Source organism: Sinocyclocheilus anshuiensis, unplaced genomic scaffold, assembly GCF_001515605.1.
Source record: "Sinocyclocheilus anshuiensis isolate Anshui unplaced genomic scaffold, SAMN03320099.WGS_v1.1 scaffold101, whole genome shotgun sequence".
Taxonomy (NCBI): Eukaryota; Metazoa; Chordata; class Actinopteri; order Cypriniformes; family Cyprinidae; genus Sinocyclocheilus; species Sinocyclocheilus anshuiensis.
In genome coordinates, this window is record NW_015540892.1 from 2,365,256 (window position 1) to 2,389,133 (window position 23,878).

The window sequence follows — 23,878 nt, forward strand, 5'->3', positions numbered from 1 at the left end:
ATACCCTAATTTTTTATCACTTAAACCGGCATAATTGCCTTGTTAAACATAAAATAAAAGGCTATAAGCATAATATTAATTTTCTCTGTAGTTCTAACTTAAATTCATACTATAACATTTATTATTATTTCCTTCTTTTCCTTCAAAATGTACTAAATTCCAGCGTGTGCAAAGCTGTTATGAAGGGAAATGGTGGCGATTTTGAAGAATGTAGATGTAAAATAAATAATAATAATAATAAAATAAAACATACAATGGATAAAATAATGCACAACGTCATAACGTTACATGACCACGGTCGTTTTTACAATACACTACAATAAATGTTGTACTTTAGGAGATTTTTTTAGAACGTTACAGTAAATATATGTAGCTTTCCAAACTACAAATACCAGCATGCAACAGAACAAAACATTGCCTCCCCCTCGACTCCTCAGCATGGCTTTTTGGCACTCCCCAGCGGGGGATTGGTGCTGAAAGGCTTCATTGTGTCGGGGATTGAATGGGAGAGTTTGCGTTTTGTTGAAGTCCGTCTGTTATCATCCACACAGCGCGGATTAACTGGCCTGCCCGAGTCCGAGCCATGCGCGTTATCATGCCGCAAACCTCCAGCAGTGCATTTATTGTGCATGATACAGATAAATGCGCCCAGCTTCAGAGCCGCTGCCGCTGAGTGAACGATGCTCAACAGCTCCGAAAAATGAACGGAGGGCCCGACAGATACGGATTAACAATGTAGGGATGCTATTGTCGAAGTCTCGCATCTGATACAGAGCTGCGGGTTTGCATCGATGGAGAGGGTGTCTGGTCACCTATAAAAAGCCTGCACTATTTTTATTTTTTTGGTTGCATTTTGCCTCTTGATTACATTTTGGTGCCGAATACATTTTTTCCAAAGGGTTTACCGTCGCTGGGCATCAGACAAAAAAACATGGGGAACGCAGAAAGTATGGATGCTCACCTCACAGATTTCAGGGCGAGGGGCAGCAAACCCTCTAAACTGCCCATGCCGGACCCGGCCGAACTGGAGGAGAGATTTGCAATCGCACTGGTAATTTTCACTTATATCCTCAAAAGCCATATCGATGTAATTGTATCATGTGCACAACTAGTATGGAAGCTGACAGCCCACGCCAGCACACACGCCTCTATTGTGTGCGGTTGGCAGTGTGCATTGCTTTGATGCTGTTTGCGCGAGCATGATAGCTACTAATTGCAGGCGCGCGGCACCTTTATTGTGGAATCCTTTTGGTTTTTCATCTGCTTTCGCGTCACCAGAATTTTGAGCTTGCACACATGCTTGCTTATAGCGGTGATTATGCATTTATGTATGATTTAAGGAGTCTGTCCTAGTGTCCTTAAAGGGTTAGTTCACCCAAAAATGAAAATTAGCTTGTGTTTGAACTCACCCTCCAGGCATCATAGGTGTATATGACTTAATTCTTTCAGACGAATCTAGTCGGAGTTATATCAAAAATTGTCCTGGCTAGTCCAAGCTCTATCATTGCAGTCAGCGAAGCCTGCACTATTTTTTATTTTTTTGGTTGCATTTTGCCTCTTGATTACATTTTGGTGCCGAATACGTTTTTTCCAAAGGGTTTACCGTCGCTGGGCATCAGACAAAAAAACATGGGGAACGCAGAAAGAATGGATGCTCAGCTCACAGATTTCAGGGCGAGGGGCAGCAAACCCTCTAAACTGCCCATGCCGGACCCGGCCGAACTGGAGGAGAGATTTGCAATCGCACTGGTAATTTTCACTTATATCCTCAAAAGCCATATCGATGTAATTGTATCATGTGCACAACTAGTATGGAAGCTGACAGCCCACGCCAGCACACACGCCTCTATTGTGTGCGGTTGGCAGTGTGCATTGCTTTGATGCTGTTTGCGCGAGCATGATAGCTACTAATTGCAGGCGCGCGGCACCTTTATTGTGGAATCCTTTTGGTTTTTCATCTGCTTTCGCGTCACCAGAATTTTGAGCTTGCACACATGCTTGCTTATAGCGGTGATTATGCATTTATGTATGATTTAAGGAGTCTGTCCTAGTGTCCCACCTCACAGATTTCAGGGCGAGGGGCAGCAAACCCTCTAAACTGCCCATGCCGGACCCGGCCGAACTGGAGGAGAGATTTGCAATCGCACTGGTAATTTTCACTTATATCCTCAAAAGCCATATCGATGTAATTGTATCATGTGCACAACTAGTATGGAAGCTGACAGCCCACGCCAGCACACACGCCTCTATTGTGTGCGGTTGGCAGTGTGCATTGCTTTGATGCTGTTTGCGCGAGCATGATAGCTACTAATTGCAGGCGCGCGGCACCTTTATTGTGGAATCCTTTTGGTTTTTCATCTGCTTTCGCGTCACCAGAATTTTGAGCTTGCACACATGCTTGCTTATAGCGGTGATTATGCATTTATGTATGATTTAAGGAGTCTGTCCTAGTGTCCTTAAAGGGTTAGTTCACCCAAAAATGAAAATTAGCTTGTGTTTGAACTCACCCTCCAGGCATCATAGGTGTATATGACTTAATTCTTTCAGACGAATCTAGTCGGAGTTATATCAAAAATTGTCCTGGCTAGTCCAAGCTCTATCATTGCAGTCAGCGGGTGTTGCAGTTGAACAGTCCACAAGTCGTCAAATAAAGCACGTGCATCCATAATAAAACGTGCCTCACATGGTTGTGTTTTTGTAAGAAAAATATCAATATTTCAAGCATAATAAACACTTTTCTCTCACTTCCGTTATCTGTCATACACGGAAGCCGTTCCGGCGGATGACGTAAGATGTCGGCGTTGCGTGATTAGTGACGAATGCGGAGAGAGAACAATAGAGACGCTGGTCACTAATTAGAAGTACAAACCGAGGATTTGTAAAGAAAAATGTTGGAGGATTTCGATATAAACCAAGAGGAGACTGGTTTTCCTTTGCTAAAGTAAGGAAACTTTGTTCCTATAAACAAACTCGCGAGACTAGCATATCTCAGAGGCACGCGCATACGTGCTGCGTCATCCGCCGGAACGGCTTCCGCGTATGACAGATAATGCAAGTGAGAGAAAAGTGTTTATTACGTTTGAAATATGGATATTTTTCTTACAAAAACGCATGGATTCACTACAGGAGGCCTTTATTCACCCCCCGGAGCGGTGTGCGGCACGTTTTATTATGAATGCGCGCGCTTTATTTTGTGGACCATTCAACTGCAACACCCGCTGACTGCAATGATAGTGCTTGGAATAGCCAGGACAATTTTTAATATAACTCCGACTGGATTCGTCTGAAAGAAGAAAGTCAAATACACCTAGAATGCTTCAAGGGTGAGTAAAACACAAGCTAATTTGCGTTTTTGGGTGAACTAACCCTTTAATCCAGTCATCGCAACGTGCTCTGTAGGCCACTGTGTTCCCTGCATTTTCCTTTAAATAGGATTCTTTCAGGTGCTTTAACATGAGCAATAACCCCTGTGGCATCAAAAGTAAATGCACTTATTTGGATACAGATAGAGCTACGATGTCAGTATGGTCTTGTTGGTTGATATTCCAGCCATTGGCACAATCTGTCTGATTGTTGTCTGTAATGGGGTCTGAAATTCTCCAATTTGTCAGGAAGGGCTCTTCAAGATAATGTCTTGGGGGACATACATGATATCTATCCTGTGATTTAATTTTTTCATCAGAATCTAGCTTGCAGTCTATTAAAATTACATTTGGAGTGGCATAAAATTGGTACAAATTTCTCCCCAGAGACCCTACATTTCCCTTCGGAGATCAGTAAAGTGTAACTACCTGTCTCTGTATTGTACCATTGACTTTGATCAGACCTGTTTTCTTATTGATATTAGCTGCTCCTGTTCATGTCTGTAATTACAGTGCCTTGATTAATGTAACTGATTCAAAACCACATTCTTTTGACAAGCTTTACATGTGAAGTTCTCAAGGGTCTTTAATCAGTGCACTTAGAATAGGTCATCCGTTGCTTATCTCCCTGATTGGATTTTCAGGGTGTCCTCCAAACAGACACACATCATTTGCTTACATTAGAGACCTGCCCTCTAAACACTCATGATCTAATCAGTGCATTGAGAATCAAAAGTCTGCAAATCAGCATAACCGCTTCATGCCGTGTGTGCATCGTGCATGTGTGTGGGCACGTCTGTCTGTTTGAGTCTGTGTTTGTGCCTGAGAGAGGAGAAACGGAGCGGGGGGAGTGAATGCAAATTGGTTAATGCTGCCTCGTTTTCTCAGATTTGCATCACAAATTCTGTCCCAATAGAGTTGGCTTTTGCAGCCCAAGTCTCTTCACCCTCTTCCACATGTTGGGCACTGCTGCTGTGTTTTCATTTGATGCTCAGACTGTTAGATTTCCAGAGCTTTTCTCTCATTAATCATTTAATCAAACTTGGGCTTGGCTTATTATGCCCAAATAGAAGAACAGAAAGTAACCAGAAAAATGCATGAGGAACTAACAGTATGTTTCAGTCAGTTATCTTTGATGGGCTCAGTTAAATTAATTTAAATATCATTTAAATTCAAGCAATGGATTAAACGGATTCTATCAATCCATTATATTACTTAAAGGGGTCTTATTATGCTCTTTTACAAAGTCTTGATTTTGTTTTGGGGGTGTACTAGAACAGGCTCTCATACTAGGTTGTTTTCGAAAAACACATATTAATAGGATCCCTTTAAAGGGATAGTTCACCCTCATGTCGTTCCAAACCCGTAAGACCTTTCGTTCATCTTCAGAACACAAATTAAGGTATTTTTGATGGAATCTGAGAGTTCTCTGACCCTTCATAGACAGCAAGGATATTACCATGATCAAGGCACAGAAACGTAGCAAAGACATCGGTAAAATAGTCCATGTGACATCAGTGGTTCAACTGTAATTTTACGAAGCTACGAGAATGCTTTTTGTGCGCAAAGAAAACAATAATAGCATAACTTATTCAGCGGTTCTTCTCCCCGAGTTACCGTCTTCTGCCATTTTGGGGAGTACCCCAGAACGTAATCAATGTAATGAGCGTTGTTTACGTTCAGCATGCGCGCGCTGTCTACTGAACGTAAACAACGCTGATTACGTTACGCGAAAACGTGCACATGCTGAAAATAAATTAAATAAAACCGTAAATAGAGCAATTTATTTACCGTACATTACGGAAGTGCACTTTTTTTCACCTGGGAAAAACTGTTCTAAACAAAATGCTTGTGAATATGGATGTGAGAGGACAACATTTTATTGGTGGAAACACCATTATGGATTATGGACTGGTATTTTGCCCAGAACCGACAGTTTCAAGTGACACATTAATAATGGTTTTGTTTTTTTACGAACACACAGTTAATTGATGGTCTGGATTTGGTGTGGATTACATGTGGATTATTGTGATGTATTTATCAGCTGTTTGGACTCCATTGGTGAGCAAGTGATGTAATGTTAAATTTCTCCAAAATCTGTTCTGATGAAGAAACAAACTCATCTACATGTTGGATTTTTAGCAAATTCCCATTTTTGAGTGAACTATTCCTTTAGGGAGCCTCATGAATGTTTCATTAAATTAATACTTTTTTTAAAATGCTGATGATATTCTGTATGAAATTGCAGATATTTATTTTCTGTATGATTGTTGCAGAGAAGAATGTGGCTGTTCTGAAGATATTTAGTCTGTTCACAGACGGAATCTAGATTTGAACTTAGATGAGAGATGAGACAAAATAGTAAACTGGTTATGCACTGCTTGTGACGTCTTTGCTTTTGAACAACTTGCAAAGAAAAATCCATGGTGTCTCTAGAGACTAGCTATTTAGCTTTTCATCACTTGTGTTTTTTGATTAACATGTTATGTACAGAATGCCTTCAAACGTGTGAGAAAAAATAATGTTGACTCTTTTTCTGTCTTTCTCAGAACTCTATGAACCTTCCTCCGGATAAAGTGAGGCTCCTTAGACAGTATGACAATGAAAAAAAATGGGAACTGATATGTGATCAGGTGAGAGAGTCTGTTTACATGCATTCTGCATATTGAGTCTCAGATAAGCCAGAAAGAAATTTTACAGAACTGTTACATAACCTCTTAGTCAGAGGTTGTTACAGCTGTCTTTTTTCCTTTTCACAGAAAATTCAAGTCTTTATTATACCCAATGTTAACTCTATAAAGCCTAATGTATCATTTGATAGGCAAGTTTCATGGCCTCTAAATTATCAACATGCTCAAACTTTGCTGAAAAACCTGTTGTACAAAATTTACTACATGCCTTTTATTATAATTCTAAAAATGTCCTCCTTTAGGTTGTGGTACATGTGTCTTTTTGCGGTGAAATCTTATAAACTGTAAGAATAACTTTTATATTGTTTGTGATATTTCCAGAGGAAAACTTACTGGACTGAAGCAACTTGATTATCAATGTTTTTTTTGTTTATTAATAATAATGATGAAACGATAGAGAAATCATATTAAATTGTCAGTATCAAATATGAAAAATCAGCCTTTTGAGTAATATGTACATCCCTTAATCATCTTTGTATTGCATGACATTATATGTTTGATCCCCCAGAATAAAAACTACAGAGTTTCAGTTATAAACTAAGTATAATATCATAATACTATTGAGAGATATAGAGTGACAATTGCTATTTCTGTGCTTTAATGTTATAAAGATCTCACTGATTTACATTACAACCTATCAGAATTTCATCTTGCCTTTTGGCCATATAAATATCAACAACAGTTTTCCTCACATATATCATACTATATGTGCCATAAAAAACATATTCAGTTTGTTATTATTATTTTAATATGTTGTCTGTGATAACAGTAAACTGTTCCATTTCAAATAAAAAGTTTGACCATTATTTTGTCAGAAAAATACTGTTTTAAAATTTAAATATGACAACCCATGTGCATGCCACCCTAAATCCTGACTTAAAAAAAAATTATATTATGTCAAAAACAAAATTCCAGTTACAATGTGTATACGTTCAACGTTCAACGTAATTTAATGTGACATTGCTATCACAAGTAGTGATCGACCGATATTGATATTTTATAACCGATAACGATACCAATTATTTGCATGTTTATGTGCCCGATAACCGATATGCAGAACCAATATTTATTTACTGTTATAAAGTAAATAAATGACTGAGTGAAGTCCATACTTCACTTTGGTTTTTCCTCCTTTCAGTCATCTTAAAAAAAAAGGGTTGAAAATTAGCAGTCTTTCATGTTAAATTTAATCTTCACATTACAACAATAAAAAAACATTTTATTTAAAGCATCAGCAGCAACACTAATATTAACAATAAGCAAAATAAATGTAGAAGGTCTAATGTTTTCAAATGGAGAAAATAAATAAAGGTAAGGAGTCATATCAACTTTATTTTAAACTACAGTTTTAGTAGGTTTATAAGATGTTTAATAGGTCCAGAGTCAAGAATAATTCACTGGATAATGTTAATTCACTGAATAATATTCTCTGGAATATTGAAATATAACAAACGAAACATCGTATTTTATTGCATTTCTCAACTGGCATGTTATATCAGAATTACTAATAATGGTTTTGTCGTTCTAGATTATGAAATGCCTGCTGACAGCGCAGTTTATCTATGCATTTACACAGAACTATATTCAAACTGCGATCGCTCGTGGAGATAATAAATAATTAATTTCCATAGAGTTGTATCTATTTAGATGTTTATTAGCGAAATAATGGTTATATAGTAAATGTTAATACAATTTAGGGTGTTTTAAACAAGTGAATCGTGTTAAAAGTTACATGCTGTGGCCGTGCTGGAGCATTTCCTGAGCATCAACCCTGTGAGTGAACAGCAATATGAAAGCGGCTTCACGAGACTAATGATGAGCATAGACAACAGACAGAGAATTCAATTTAGCGTTTTTATTTCCAACATGCGCCCATTCATGGCTGCATATTATTTAATTCACGCAAAGTTACGTCTTTATTGGGACAGGACTTGACGGGTTATTTTATGTGACTCCGTGAATTCGTCTCTATTTCTTCGAGCCAAGCTGCATAAACTGCATATCAGGCATTTATGTAATGCATCTAATTTGTGCATTAATGGCTGTTATGTTAAATAAAGTTTACTAACTACAGTAAATCAAGTACCTGTGCACGCCGTTGTTGTTGTCTTGTTTCCCCTCAGGTGCGCTGCAATGGTGATCCTGCGCACAATTCTCAAAACATCCACAAGATGGCGGCGTTTATTGGTGAATCCGATATTACAAAACCGATATCCGATTAGTGTAAAATGATTAAATATCGGGTAAATCGATATATCGGTCGATCTCTAATCACAAGAACTCTGTAGCAAGAGCTCTTTTAGTCCTACCAAGTGCTCTATTGTGGTTTCTTGGCTTTTTATTCACTGGAAAAACAACAACAACAGACAATTGTGATCTGGTCAACCGATTAAATAACCACTGGAATACACTTGAGATTTCTCATTTCTATCCACTCCTTTACAGATCTATTTTTGCGTGGCCCCATCAAAACTTTGTCATTTTATTAGTTTTATTTCCTGTTAGCATCCTTTAGTATAAGAATGATTCTAATAAAGCAGATATCTGTTTTATTATCTTTTACAATGACAGAAATCATATTTAATTATCCAGTGTTTTTTAAAGTTGGTTAAATGACACTACATCTGATTTTTTCTTTTCGTTGTATTTCCTGTACACCTTTAGAACTTTAAATCAATCCAAGCTGAAAATGAGTACAGATATATTATACATAATACATCACCCTAATACATATACACAGAGGAAAGTTCCTTTATTATAACAGCACCACTAAGTAAACACATTCTTTATTAATACATTCTCTCTACATCATGTCACCATGGCTACACTTGACGTAAGGAGAACATGGCTGACTGTGGAAATGTTTGTTGAGGTGAAAGAGTGTGAAATGCCTGCTGTCTAAATAATGAATGATCATATCTCAGTGATTGCCATGATGCTTTCAAGGCTGAAATGTGGTTCAGAAGTGATTGGGTAAAAGTGAGACTCTGTGAGGAGTTGAATGATTGGGAATTAGATCAGAGGATAACTGAACAGAAAAGAAGGTTTGCTTAGTTAATGTTTTATGTTGAAGTTGGGGAGGGGTTTGAACTTGCTTCAAGAGGAGTGTTAAATATGGATAATAGAAATATAGCATCATTTGCGTGTCTAACAGGAACGATTCCAAGTGAAGAATCCTCCCCATACGTACATCCAGAAGCTCGGAAGCTTTCTGGACCCTGCCGTCACCAGGAAGGTGAGTTCCTTCATGTATGCAGACTGTCTCTGTGACTTGTTTAATTAATAGACCGCAAATATTTAAAGATCTAGCCCTGGTATCCAAAGGTTGTACATTCAAACTCTGTAAGGGGTGATTATCATTGTGCCCTTAAGCAAGGAACTTGCAGTTAGTATTTAGTAGATAGTATGTACATGTATGTGAAAAGATGCCTTGAAGGACTTATACATGCAAATAAAAAGAAATGTCTCATGTATATTTTAAAGCTGCATCTAAGTAATGGAATAAACACCAGCCTCTTAAATTTAATGGCCCATCCAGAAATCCTTATTGAATATACAAGTCAAGTCATATAGCACTTAAATAAAAATCATTAGAATAAAATTCCTCTAATATAGGTCCTCTCAAACTGGAGTTGTAGATGGCATCAAGAGGGTGCATCAAGAGGTACATTTCATAAATGTAAATTATAAATTTGGATACATGTTGATAGTTTCCTTCAAGGTTATAAGTGTAACAGCACTCCTGTGGTGGGTAAAAAAATATATAATTTTAAAGATCAGCAAGCTCAAAAAGGATTTAAAAAATAAAACTATTTATTTATAACTATATATATAAAATATATATAAATGTGTGTAACTTTCTGATAAGTTGACAACTTGTTTGAAAGTATTCCACATTCATCATCAAAAAGTTGATGATAAAAGATTGGCATTTGCTACTTTCCAACCAAATCAAGTACATACTTGCTCAGAAGTGGACATCTCTTCCTCTTGACAGAAATTTAGAAGGCGAGTTCAAGAGTCAACTCAAGTGCTCAGAGAGCTGGAGATATCTCTTAGGACCAATCACATCGGGTGAGTCACATGTCCAATGAATCAACCTCAATGTAACATGAATTAAGTTCATTTTAGAACTGTGAAAGGTTTCTTTTGAGGTATTCAGTCGGAGAAAGATTATTAAATGTTTTGTTCTTCACTTAGGTGGGTGAGAGAGTTTCTCAATGAGGAAAATAAAGGGCTTGATGTTCTTGTGGAGTACCTGTCTTTTGCCCAGTATGCTGTCACGTAAGTAGTTCTTTTGCTTGTCAATCTTAATTTTTGTCTTTCCTGCTGTCTTTTGCTTTTGCTTACCACCTCAGAACACTTTGGCTAGGGGTTGTCACAACAGTCGACTGTTGTTAATGAAATCTTGTCACCCCTCACTGCTAGGTTGATTTTGACAAAAGAAAGAGTAGTGATGAATTAAATTCATTTAGCATTTTATTCATTTAGCCTCATTTAGCATTGACAGAAGGTTTGATGAATGGAAATGTGCAAGGTTTATATTTATATAGGTCAGTGTGAAAGCAAGATTGAATACGATCAATTGGAATACTGTGAAAAAAGTTTTTCAGCATCTTGTGATGTGATCACCATTTTAGCTTAAAAAATACCTAATGTTTTATATAAACTAGGGCTGTCAGTTTAACGCATTAACTTAATTATGAAAAAATAACACAATTAAAATATTTTAACGCAGTTAATGCACTGCTGCCAAGACCTGTACATCATCTTACATTTCATACAGTTGACTGTTGACATATATGATGCAGGGCAACAACTTCATAAATGCAGTTCTGTCATGACAACTCTCAGAGTGATTGGCATGGTAATGTACATGACAGTGTTAATGTATTTGGTCTTGGCGGAATAGATCTGCTACGCTGCTGCTGCTGGTGCTGCGGCAGAGCAAGTACCGAGACTTGCTACTGCCAATACATCCACAACATGCTGCTGATCTGTACCAATAAAGCCACAGCAGAACTTTTAAACATCTGTGAGCAACGTAGCGGTGTTTAGTTTCTGAATGAATCTGCGTTTTGAACGACTTGTGTGAATCAATGATTCAAAAGCCCATTCATAGAGAGAGCCGTTTACTTAATTCCTGAATCAGCTGTTTGAACGAATCGAATGAATGAATGACTCATAAAGACATTCACCGTCACCTGCTGGCAGTTTTAGTTTCTTCTTTAGAGGATGATTTCATTTGAACGTATAGGAATAGATCTGCTACGCTGCTGCGGCAGAGCTAGTACCGAGACTTGCTACTGCCAATACATCCACAACATGCTGCTGTAAGCATGTAAGAAATACTGCTGCTGCACATATAACACATATGAATAACCCCCCACAAAGCAGGGGACACTTTACACAAAACAATACAAGCCAATATATGCATGCCGCTGAATATAATGATAAACTGCTGCATCAGTGGACATGCATGTATCCACACGCATGAAGATGAACAGACAAGGAAAGACAAGACATCCCCCACAAAGCAGATCTATCGCCAAGAAATTTGTACTGCTGCTGCTCCGAAAAGCCATGTGAACCGCATGTATTACTATCTATGTGTGCCTGAGCTACCACGCCGACCGGCTTCGCGCTAGTGGCCTATGTCTATGTGTGCCTGGGCTACCACGCCGACCGGCTTAACAATAGTGGCCTAGGACTATGTGAGCATTGGCTACCATGCCAACCGGCTTAACAATAATGGCCTATGACTATGTTTGCCTGGGCTACCACGCCGACTGGCTTAACTCTAATTAGACGCGCACTGTGTGTAATGATACTTAACAAAATGGATATGTTGTAATCCGATAGATAAGACCCCAGCATCCACCTGAGCAAATATCATAATTTAGTCTGACTTGAATGAACAAATAAAGCAGAATATAAACTTTCTTTCTCAGTTTTCTGAATTACACAACACACGATAGCACATGTCACACGAGCACATTTCTCCGAACTACACTACCCACAATGCATTTCACTTGGAACTGCAACAACCATAGCGATAACTTTTAATTCCCTTCTCCCACAACACTATGTTGATATGACTGATAAGCGCGTGCTTCTGACGCTGCGTGCAACTGAAATCAACAACGCACTCATCACAATGAAAACATCGACCTTAGAAATAACGAACGTGAACACTGGGATAATGGCCGATGTATATGGAGAACCCCAGTTGAAATGGGGCTACCGATACAGGAGAGAATCAATCAGCTGCCATGTCCCTATAATTCAAGATACTGGGGCAAAAAATGCCCCTGTATAAGTTTTTTTCTAATTTATATCACATGATAAGCAAAATCACACCAGAGAGAGTGCTGTTTATGTCTGAATAGTGAAATAGTGAATAGCAAATGTGATTTTATACATCAGTTCAGTAAATAAGAATATTGTTATATTTTAAACACAATATTGTGTGTTTTTGCCCAATTTTGCCTATGAAAATATTACCAATAAAACCACAGCAGAACTGTTAAGCATCTGTGAGAAACGTAGCGGTGTTTAGTTTCTGAATGAATCTGCATTTTGAACGACTTGAATGACTCATAAAGACATTCACCGTCACCTGCTGGCAGGTTTAGTTTCTTCTTTAGAGGATCATTTCATTTATAAAAAAAAAATAATAATTAAAGGGATACTTCACCAAAAAAAAAATCTGTCATTTACCCAAATTTAGTTTTTGAATTAATTAATCACCTCACCATGTAATTAATTAGATAAAAAATGTTAATAATTGTACCCAATTGTAAGTCGCTTTGGATAAAAGCGTCTGCTAAATGACTAAATGTAAATGTAAATGTAAATGTAATAGACTGACAGTCCTAATATAAGCATGTACATGTTAATTTTGCAACAGGGTATTTTTCATTATATTTGCTCTTTAATAAATAGTTAAATTAAATTAAAAAGTGTGGATTGATGCTGAGCCAGGGGATTGGGCATGATAGGGTCTAATGAAACTCTGCATGGGTGTCCTAAGTTGTAGGCGAAGGAAAGAAATGGAAGTAATGTTAGTGCTTCTAATAAAAAAAGGATCAATAGTTGCCAGCCTACCGAATAAGTGTAGCAGGATTAGAAGCTGACTATGGGGATTTAACTATATCCCTGGCTAAACAGATGAGTTAAAAGTATAGACTTAAATAGAGTTTGTCTGAACAGTGTTAGAGATGCCATTCCAAAGGCTAAGAGCCATGTAAGAAAATGCTCATCTCGTTTCTTTTAGTTTTTCTTAATTGGCACTGTCAAAATGCAATAGTTTCTGGATCTTAATGGGTTTGTGAAATAGTTAAATGATGAGCATGACAGATAAGAGGGATCTAAGGAGTTCTAAGGGTTCCAGGTAGTGTTGCTTTCGTCAACGAAAATTATGACTAAATATCGTCGTCAGCGAACCTTTATCACGTGACGAAAACGAGACGAGACGCAACGTAAATGCTGGTCATGTGACGATGACTAACAGTGTTGACAGTACATTTCCGCGCTGAATGATTCTGTGTACTCGCGATCTGTGCGTGATGTACGCGCTTCTGTCTGCAGCCTATGTGTGTGCGTTACAGTGCAGCAGCACATTAGATTAGAGCAGCGATTAACTTACCTGTACAATAAGCTGTTTAAAACGTGCATTCTCCCATTCAATTTCGAGCATCCAGTAATATTTTTGATTTTTGTTGTGGAGAAAATAAGGAAAGTGTGTTCAAGCGCCAGCAGAAAACAGTGTAAAGAAATAGTCTTTGAGAGAAGCAGTCTTTATCAGCAGAAGTTAAAAGCAGCTCGTAAGTGTTGCTGATTTAGTTACTGCTTTGACATGACTACTGAAACTAAGGCCAGTCTCCAGAATCACACCAAGATTCCTGATTTTTAGTTGTTTGACCCCTAGAGTCAAGGTATGCGTTCACATTGAGAACTTCATCTTTGTTTCCAAATGCAATGACTTCAGTTTTCTCCTTGTTTAACTGAAGAAAGTTCTGGCACATCCAACTGTTCATTTGATTAATGCATTGGCAGAGGGAGTCAATAGGGCTGTAGTCATTTGGCGATAAGGCTAGGTAAATCTGGGTATAATCAGCATAGCTGTGAAAGGCAATTTGGTTCTTTCTCATTATTTGACTTAGTGGGAGCATATACAGGCTAAACAAGAGCGGTGCAAGAATCCTTTTCAATAATCTTGCCTATAAAAGGAAGATTTGATATTGGTCTATAGTTGCTCAATATGGTGCTATCAAGATTGCTCTTTTTCAGAAGGGGCTTAACTTATTTGTCATTTTAACTGTTTGGAAACAGAGCATAAATGTAGAAGTCCTCCAAAGATTTCTTATCCTGTTGCGCCCTCTATAGGACCAGCGACTAGTCGACGTCAAGCTTAAAGCGTCATGGCAGAGCATTGAAGTTGATTAGTCTGTGCAACCCCTAATATATATATATATATATATATATATAGAGAGACAAAGATTGTAGTACCTTATCTTTAGGATCATTTGGTCCAATGAATAGAACTTTCATTATTAGTGGCATTTGTTCTGGTCTGGAGGAAATAAACAGTTGTGTGTGTTATGCAAAACAATGAAAACAAAAGACCATGTGTCCTAATAATATCACTTGAAGGAAGCATATACAAGGAAAACAACACTGGGCCTAAAACGGAACCTTGTGGCATACCATATTTTACTATTGTTTGGACAGTTGTCCTTTTACGTACACTATCACACACACACATACAAGGGATATCAATCTTACAGGTGGGAGCTAAACCAGACCTGTCCACGAATGCCAACAGGATTCTTAAGCTTGTTCAAAAGAGTGGTTCTGTAAAAACCAGCCATAATAGTATTAGCAGTGAAATACCAAATTTAGAAGACAGAAGTCATTTGTTACCTTGACAGGTAACAAATAACTCTAAGTGTGATGGAGCCTGATACGTGACTGAAACACACTTTCTCAGCAAGAAGGAGTTGGGAGCACACAGTGTTTTGTCGTACTTTTAACAAACTACACAATCTATACATCATTTTCTGTTTATGCTTTAAACACATATTCATGTTATTTTCTCTCAGGTTTGATGGAGATATAACCGAGAGCACCACAGGTGAAACTTCTGTAGAGACCCCTTGGAGCAGGTCTATAGAAGATCTCCATGGCGACAGCAATCTACCATCACCGGTCAGCGGCAGCAGCATACCACGATCCACACGGCACTCCATTAGGTAGATGCATACAAACAGACACGAGCACATTTTTGTTCATTCTGAAAATTGGAATATATTTTTGCAAGACCGCCTTTAACATTGTAGTGCTTTTTCAGGTCTAATACTTTGCCCAGTCGCAGAACTCTGAAGAATTCACGTCTGGTGTGTAAAAAAGATGACGTTCATGTCTGCATCATGTGTCTCAGAGCTATTATGAACTACCAGGTAAGCAGATTATGAATATAATTTTTAAGAACACCTGAATTGAAAAACAGAACATAATTGTTTTAATCTCTTCATTTTTCCCTTTTCTATATCGCACATTATTCGGCTGAAGTATGGCTTCAACATGGTTATGTCCCATCCCCATGCTGTAAATGAAATTGCTCTTAGCCTTAACAACAAAAACCCCAGGTAACCACACACATACCAGTATATATTGCTTTCTCCTAACCAACATATATGTGAAAACATTAATCATTGCCCTCAAACGTTTCTCCAGTTTCTGTGTTTAAACCTCTCGAACGGTTGATGAGAACTCTCTTATCTGTCAAGGCTTTCATCCAAACCCTTAAGCTATTACATTTGATCAAAGACCTTTTTTCTATTACAAAAGACCTTTTTTAGAAGGGCTGTTCTTTGGAAACTTAAGCTATAAATAGATGAATTGTCTGTCAGTTGTGCTGATTAAGGTCAATAGAAGATAACGGTTTGTAACTTAGACCGTTCCCTAAGACCATGATACAGAATCTTTCAAAGCTGTTAAACAAAACTTAATGAATAGCTCCTTGTATAGGTGGGATAATTCCTCTGTAATTTGCCAACTATAAAACCAATAGGACCATTTGACCTGCCCCTTGGAGATTTCCTGATTGGTTAGGAGTTGTATCTGGAATTCTTAATTGTTCCTTGGAATGTTTTATCAGAGTTTGTAGCCAAGTATTTTGTGCAGGTTTGGTTTCTTGATATAAGTGTCCTTTTGTTTGCATTCTACAGGACCAAAGCCCTGGTTTTGGAGCTGTTGGCCGCTGTGTGTTTGGTCAGAGGAGGACACGAGATCATCCTTGCTGCTTTTGACCATTTCAAAGAGGTAAGAAAGGATATTCTTTCTTCCATCATTTTTGCATTCAGTTTATTTCACAAAAAACTTAATATCGCATTGTCAATTTTTTCCAATATCATGTAGTCCTACATCAGTAGGACTACATGATATTGGAAAAAACTGACAATGCGATATTAAGTTTTTCTGCTATATACAGTATATTGGGAAATAAAAAAAATACCAGATAACCAGGAATTTTCACCAGATAACTTAAATAGCTATATTTAGAAGTTAGTGGGTTGATTTAGGGAGTTATTAAAAAAAAAAAAAAGATATTTTTGAGTATGAAATCCTTTCAGGGCTGCAAGAATTGGGGGGGTTATTTTATTTAATTTTTTTACCAAAAAAAACAACAACAACAACTCTCAGTAACTGTTTCAATTATTAAATCTTTCCACTAAGATTTGACTCACATTCCCACTGTTTTTGCCCAATTTAGTATGACTATAAAATAACTATTGTCATGATTTTATTATGATTATTGATTATGAGGCTGTGATATTATCAGAAAAATATTAAACTAATGCTATAAAATAAATATGGTAAAATAAAAATCATATAATAAGAATAATGTTATTTTACTGAAAAATTTCACTAATATTTGTCAATTTCTTCATTTTCAAATGGTAAATTGTCAAGCTTTCATTTTGACGAGTTGCCGACAAATAAAAATATGCGGTGCCAGTTTCAGAGTGACTATTCACAGTAAATGCTAAGCTTGAAACTGGTAAAGCATACATTTATTTAATTAAATTGCACTAAGCCATGATATCAATTTTATTTCAATGTCATGAAGCCTTACTCTATGAATACAAACTGTATCTTTTATTCTATATTTCAAAATAATTGAAATCATGTCATCAGAATCCTATTTTTATAAATAGTAATACTAATATTGCATGAAATATTTGGTTACACTTTATTTCGATAGTCCACTTTAGACATTCTATTAACTATAAGTAACTTTGTAACTACATGTCAACTACATATCAACTAATTCTCATTAATTTGCAACTAGATGTCTACTAACTCTCAGAGTAGACAGATAGTCCACTAATACTCTACTAACTGCTAGTTGACATGTAGTTGCAAAGTTACTTACTGTTAATAGAATGTCTAAAGTGGACTATCGAAATAAAGTGTTACCAAATATTTTTTTACATCTCAAGACTGTCTCAGCCTGTAGACAGAATATTTGATCAAATTAAAATTATGCATTTTACATAGCGATTGCAAGCAGTTCCTCTTTAAACCAGCACTATGTAGGGCTGCACGATAAATCGAAATGGAATCGAGATCGCGATTCGACAGAAGCTGAATTCGATTAATCGTGCAGCCCTAGCACTATGTGTTCAAAATTTGCCAAATGTATATAATGAGCGAGTACATTATGAATTTATCTTCCAAACCACGTTTTTGTCTTATTCCGAATCACTACGGTACACTTATAATAAGTACTTATATTTGGACTATTGTAGCCTGGTCACCGCTGCGGAGGAACACATACCTGCGTGAATCGCCAGAGACATAAACTTAGAGAAGTAGCTCCGGTTGGAATGTTCTGCGGGATGTGTGCAGTTCTGTTTATTAACCGCTAGAGCGCCAAAAGTTTCATAGTGCTGCTTTTAAGCAAACAAAAGCAAAAAAATATTTTTTTATTTATTGTGTTCAACAATTTATATGGATGACATGCATAGTGGAATGTGTATACAGTACATACACTGGACAGAGGTAGATTGATGTAGCAGTAGTTACAAACAGATTCACAAACTTCATAGGAAATAGAATAATAAAAATCTGCAATACATCAATAAGAAAAGAACATTTCCCACACTTTATAGATCTAATCTTACATGTGTTTTTGCTGCAGCCTATGAATGACAGTGTTTCGCTTCAATAATATTTACATTTCCTGATAATAACAAGGAAATAACTGTTTAATAATTGTAAACTTAACCAGACCATAGATAATTAATGAATCATATGCATTAACACAGAAACTACAGAAACAAAAAGCTACATTAAATTACCAAAAAGCACAGTGTTGTTTTCTGTGGGTTATTAAAATATAACTTGTGTCGTTTATGTTTCTCAGGTCTGCTCAGAATCCCAAAGGTTTGAGAAATTGATGGAACACTTCAAAAATGAAGACAACAATATTGATTTCATGGTGGGTCTATATCACGGAGTCCTTCCCCTCTCCTCTAGAGTGCCTTTTAAACTGACAAGCTCTCACCACTACTGATGTCAAATTTCATCATCACTCCCTTCATGACTTAGGTGGCGTGCATGCAGTTCATCAATATTGTGGTGCACTCAGTAGAGGACATGAACTTCAGAGTTCATCTCCAGTATGACTTCACTAAGCTCGCTTTGGATGACTATCTGGAGGTATGAAAACTGTTCATAGTACTTAAAGTATCTTCTCTTTACGCTCACTCAGAAACTCACTGTTGTTTACTGTCTCTGGGGTGTATTTTTGTGCACAGAGGCTGAAGCACACTGAAAGTGATAAACTCAAAGTGCAGATCCAGGCTTACTTGGATAACCTGTTTGACGTGGGGACGCTTCTAGAGGAGGCAGAGACCAAAAACGCTGCCCTGGAACGTGTGGAGGAACTGGAGGAGAATCTCTCCCATGTGAGCGAATATTCAGACACCAGTCTGTTTTTCTTGTCTTTTCTAGAACTGATTCCTTGTAGTTTCCTTTTCATTTTCAGGATAATATATATTTACATAATATAATGCAGCATCTTTCCCCTATCTCTTTCTGACTATTCCTCTTTTTGGCAGATGACCGACAAACTCTTAGAAACCGAGAACGAGGCCATGTCTAAACTCGTGGAACTTGAGAAGCAGTTGATGCAGAAGAACAAAGAGATGGATGCCGTCCGGGTCAGTATAACATCACCTGACCTAGAACCCAGATCTATTGTTTGGATCTTATCAATGGTTTATAACAACCTGTCAACATACTGTAACACCACATTTTACTTTTACAGATTTGAATAATATGAAAATGTTAGATTCCCTTTCAAATTATTTCTAGGGCTGACAATTTAAAACATTTATTGAGTACCATTTAGTGTCATTTTAGAATTATTAAAGTATTTAAAGTGCCCCTATTATGCCTTTTCGAATATTACCTTTCATGCAGTGTGTCATGTAGCTGTATGTGAACATAAACTATCTGCAAAGTTGTGAAGCCGACAGTGCACGATAAATAAAGTTATTGTCTATCAAAAAAAAGAGTCGGCTCGCAATCGCCTAAACGAGTCGTCAGGAATTTGAATCTTATTCTGTTACGGCTCTATGTCACAAAGTAACACATTTGCATAATGTCCGCCCACGTTCTACGTCGCCAACACAAACAGTAAAATTTCCGTGTGGTTAACATAATGTGGAGAAGACGCTGTATCCTACACCCACGTTCTACGTCGCCAACACAAACAGTAACATTTCCGTGTGGTTAACATAATGTGGAGAAGACGCTGTATCCTACGCTGTGAGAGTAAATTTGTTTTATCACATCTTATAATTACCACAAACTTGCTAACACTTGATACTTACCGCTGAGAAACGTCCTGCTCAAGTCGTGCTTGCGAATCAGTCTCTTGTCGATCAGCCACATCTACCGTTTCATCATCAGACTCCAGCTCGAATTGGTAAGGTACAATCGATACCATCTTTTCTATGTATTGACAAGTCTCCAGGGCTGTCATTCCGTCATGACAATGAGCGTTTCGTTTCCAACACGCGCTGTACGCGGTAGACCAGTCCAGAGCCAATCGCTCTACAGCTCTGGACCAATTACAAAGGACTGTGCCATCTGACCAATCACAGCAGTGAGGGCTCACGGAAAGGAGGGGTTTAGAGAGATTGATTCTTTGAACTGCTTCGCACGAGTTGTTTACGAATCATTTAGAAATGAGGTAAAATTAAATCTATTTTTTGAGAAAACTAACGTGTTTTTTTACCTTGCATGCATGTAAACCTGTTTTAGGAGACTCATAAAACAATATTAGCAACCTTAAAAATGGCATAATAGGGACACTTTAATAATATTTTGAATTACCCCAACTTACCTTTTATATTCATATTTTCAGTTTTCATTTAAGTTTTAGTAATCTTATGTACTTTTGTCTTTTTTATATTTGTATTTAATATAAAAAATTTTATTTCAGTTTTAGTTTTGATCATTTTAGTACTTCAACTTAAATTTATTTGATTTCAGACTGCCTAGGCAAACGTCTAATTTTTCGTTTTTTTTAATAGAATGTTTTATTTCAGCTTTATTTTAATTAACAAAAACATTTTTGATAGTTTTAGCAATAACAATAACAACACTGGTAAAATGTATATTGCAATTGTGAATCTTTTAAATTGTGAAGTTTTAAATTTGAGATCATGGACACACAACACAGCAGCCATGTTGTCCTATTTGTATAGACCAACAATTTAAAAATTGCATAAACATTGATATATTATTTAATGTAATTAATGGCTAATTTGATCAATGGAGTATATGTTGAATGTCACCTAACCAAACCAGAAAACAGGTCTCATCACATCCTGTTATCTGAGAGTGTGCTTACAGCTGTATGAAATGATGGTGATAATCAGCTAACCTAGCTAGTTGTTTTTTGTTTGTTTGTTTGTTTTTTAAAGATTTGTTTTTGGCATTTTGCCTTTATTAATATAGGATAGTGTAGAGCGGAATCAAATTGGGATAGAGAGAGGAGTGAGATCGGGAAAGTTCCTCGAGCCAGGGTTCGAACTCGGAACGCCTGCAACGCAACAGCGTTATATGTTGGCGCACTGCCCACTAGGCTATCGGTACCGACACAGCTAGTTGTTTTTAATGTTAGTGAGAGGAAGAAAATTAATAAAAAAAACTTTTAGATATTAATCTGTATATGTGATTGACATCAGTTATGATTATCTTTGGTAAGTAAAACAGCTCTGTATTTAACAAAGGACATACAAAAGACAAACCAGAAGCAATTCGCAATTTAAATGTTTCATTGATTGACAAACTATTTTTTTAAAGAACTTCTAGAAATAATATAGCCATGATAACTTTATTCAGTAACATGGTATAATTGAATGCATTTCTTGTTAAATGCAAAATTACCCAGGCTGTGTACCGGGACGCCAGCTCGCAAGTTCACACGCTTCGGCGGATAGTTCGTGAGAAGGATGAGACCATTCAGAGGCAGTCCACTCTGGAGAAGAAGATCCATGAGCTTGAGCGCCGAGGCAGTCTCCAGATCCAGGTGAGGGGTGAGGGAGATGGGGAAGGAGACGTGTCTCCGCTGCCATCACCTCCTCAGCCCATGGCTCTTTCCCCCTGCCCTGATGCCATGGCTCTGGCCGGAGCCTGTGCTGGGGCAGCGTACAGCTCTGGCAGCACGTCCCAGACCGGCACTCTTCGAGCAATGGCCACACCACCTCCTCCTCCCCCTCCACCACCTACAATGGCAAGTTCCTCTGGTGAGTAATGGTTTTAACAAATCTGATGGTTCAGTACACATTTAATGAGGGTATAATGAAATGATTACTTTCTACATCTAAAGATGATTAATGTTATGGGTTTTACCCAGTGTGACTGCCATAATTTTAATTAATTGGGGTGGTGTAGCCTCATGGTCTTGGGTTCAAACAGTGCCACTACTTAAATTTACAGGGCCTGAGAACTAAATGTTTATAGGTGGGCCCCCTTCCCACAGGCCCAATGAAAAGTCTGTTCCACAGAGAATCTTAATGGGGCCACTTTGTCACAAGACCTGAAACAACATTCCCCTAAAAATGCCCCTGTTGCAAACTCTACAAGGGTTGATCCGTGAACTATGATGATTATCCATTTTAACTTCAGGTTTCTCCAGGGGGATTTTTTCTGTATTGTGTGTAAAAATGATGGTTGGCTGAATACATAATATACATTATGAATATATTAATAGTTATAAATATATACACTAATGTAAGTTTGAGGTCAAGATTTTTTTAAAGGTTTATGAAAGAAGTCTCTTATGTTCAAGTCTGTAATTTAAAAAAAAAAATTAAATTCAATGTTTCATTTCAAATAAAGAAATGTTTTATATACATATTATATATATTTTAAAATGCAATTTATTGCTTGGATGGCAAAGCTAAATATTCAGCTGCCATTACTTCAGTTTTTAGTGCTACATGATACTCCAGAAATCATTCTAATATGCTGATTTGGTGCTTGAGAAACATTTCTTATTATTATCCTAGGGTTGTAACGATATACCGGTATGACGGTTTATCACAGTTTGAACGTACACGATTATCATACCGTAAACATTTGCATATCTACAGTTTCAAAAAAATGAATGAAAAAAAGTCACCTGCGCATACAGTATGCAACTTATTTCCGTCAGCTGCTTCACTCTGCATTCACTTGGCTGCTTACACGCACGTACAGTGGAGAAAATGGCAGAGACAGAGATTATATCTAATCTCCATCCCCGCCGAATACTTCAGATATAAAAAACGAATGCGGGGTTGTCCTTGATGACGGATCCAATTTGCAAAAAATGTGGAGACAAAGTGGCTGCAAAAGCAGGCAATACACATCCAACATGTTCGCTCATATTCGCGGACACCATTCCACCATGCAGATAAAGGCACTAACCGTGGTGTTTTCACCAGTTCTGAGTTTTTATGGTGTTTGTAGGTGCAATTATTTAAAGAGCCACCATATACAGTATATTAACCTGAACTGATTAAGTAGAATAATGTAAACATCCAAACCAATTATCAGTCTATCTCCTCTAATTAGTTATTCTTTGTTACATGTTGTAATTCTGTTAAAGGATTCTATGCGATGGCGCCGCAGACGGCAGCCTCAGTGTTTGGCTCTCCAGTGTTTGTACTGTTTTTGTTAGTTTCGCACTCGTGAAGCTCAGGAAGCACGGATTCAGAACGCCGTTGCCGAGCATCCATATGGCGAACCTCCCAACTGGGCTCTCTACCCAACAAAACGGACGAACTTCTTTTGCTCTCCCGGACAAATAAGGATTTTTCACACTCTGCTGCTCTGTGTTTCACGAAAACCTGGTTGTGCAAACATACTTGGCAATAAAGCTCTTTCTGAAAGCTCTTTCTAAAGGGGTCCTATTATGCTTTTTTACAAAGTCTTGATTTTGTTTTGGGGGTGTACTAGAACAGGCTCTCTTACTAGGTTATTCGAAAAAAACATTATTTTTCACAAATTTGTCATTATTACAACACCTTAGAGCTCTGCTACCCGGTCGGGTTCGGGTTAATGTTTAATGAATAGCTTCGGGTCGGACTCGGGTTTATAGCTAAACTAAAACTATATTACGCTGCTTTCATAGACGCACGCACACACATTATTACACACGACAACACAGCACGGAAACTTTTATTAGTAAAATAGCTTCGACAGGCTACTGACTCGCAACTTTATATTTATCTGAAATGAGGGGGTAAAATCGCTGAT

The 23,878-nt window shown here is 37.5% G+C and overlaps 1 protein-coding gene across 3 annotated transcripts in view; it reads left to right on the top strand.

The window, feature by feature from the left end:
• The first annotated feature begins 480 nt into the window (after positions 1-480).
• LOC107688848 (formin-like protein 2) overlaps positions 481-23,878 on the top strand; it is a 32,183-nt gene continuing 8,785 nt past the window's right edge. For 2 of the 3 annotated variants that reach the window (XM_016486656.1, XM_016486657.1), the window contains exons 1-14: positions 481-1,051; positions 5,912-5,995; positions 9,207-9,287; positions 10,050-10,126; positions 10,253-10,336; positions 15,157-15,306; positions 15,405-15,513; positions 15,626-15,702; positions 16,285-16,378; positions 18,486-18,560; positions 18,671-18,781; positions 18,880-19,029; positions 19,183-19,284; positions 21,528-21,882. In XM_016486656.1, the coding sequence (XP_016342142.1) occupies positions 932-1,051; positions 5,912-5,995; positions 9,207-9,287; positions 10,050-10,126; positions 10,253-10,336; positions 15,157-15,306; positions 15,405-15,513; positions 15,626-15,702; positions 16,285-16,378; positions 18,486-18,560; positions 18,671-18,781; positions 18,880-19,029; positions 19,183-19,284; positions 21,528-21,882 (1,669 nt within the window). In that variant the 5' untranslated portion in view covers positions 481-931. Of the gene's footprint in view, positions 1,052-2,072; positions 2,150-5,911; positions 5,996-9,206; positions 9,288-10,049; positions 10,127-10,252; positions 10,337-15,156; positions 15,307-15,404; positions 15,514-15,625; positions 15,703-16,284; positions 16,379-18,485; positions 18,561-18,670; positions 18,782-18,879; positions 19,030-19,182; positions 19,285-21,527; positions 21,883-23,878 lie in introns of those variants that run through there. The other variant, XM_016486658.1, reaches the window with a different exon arrangement.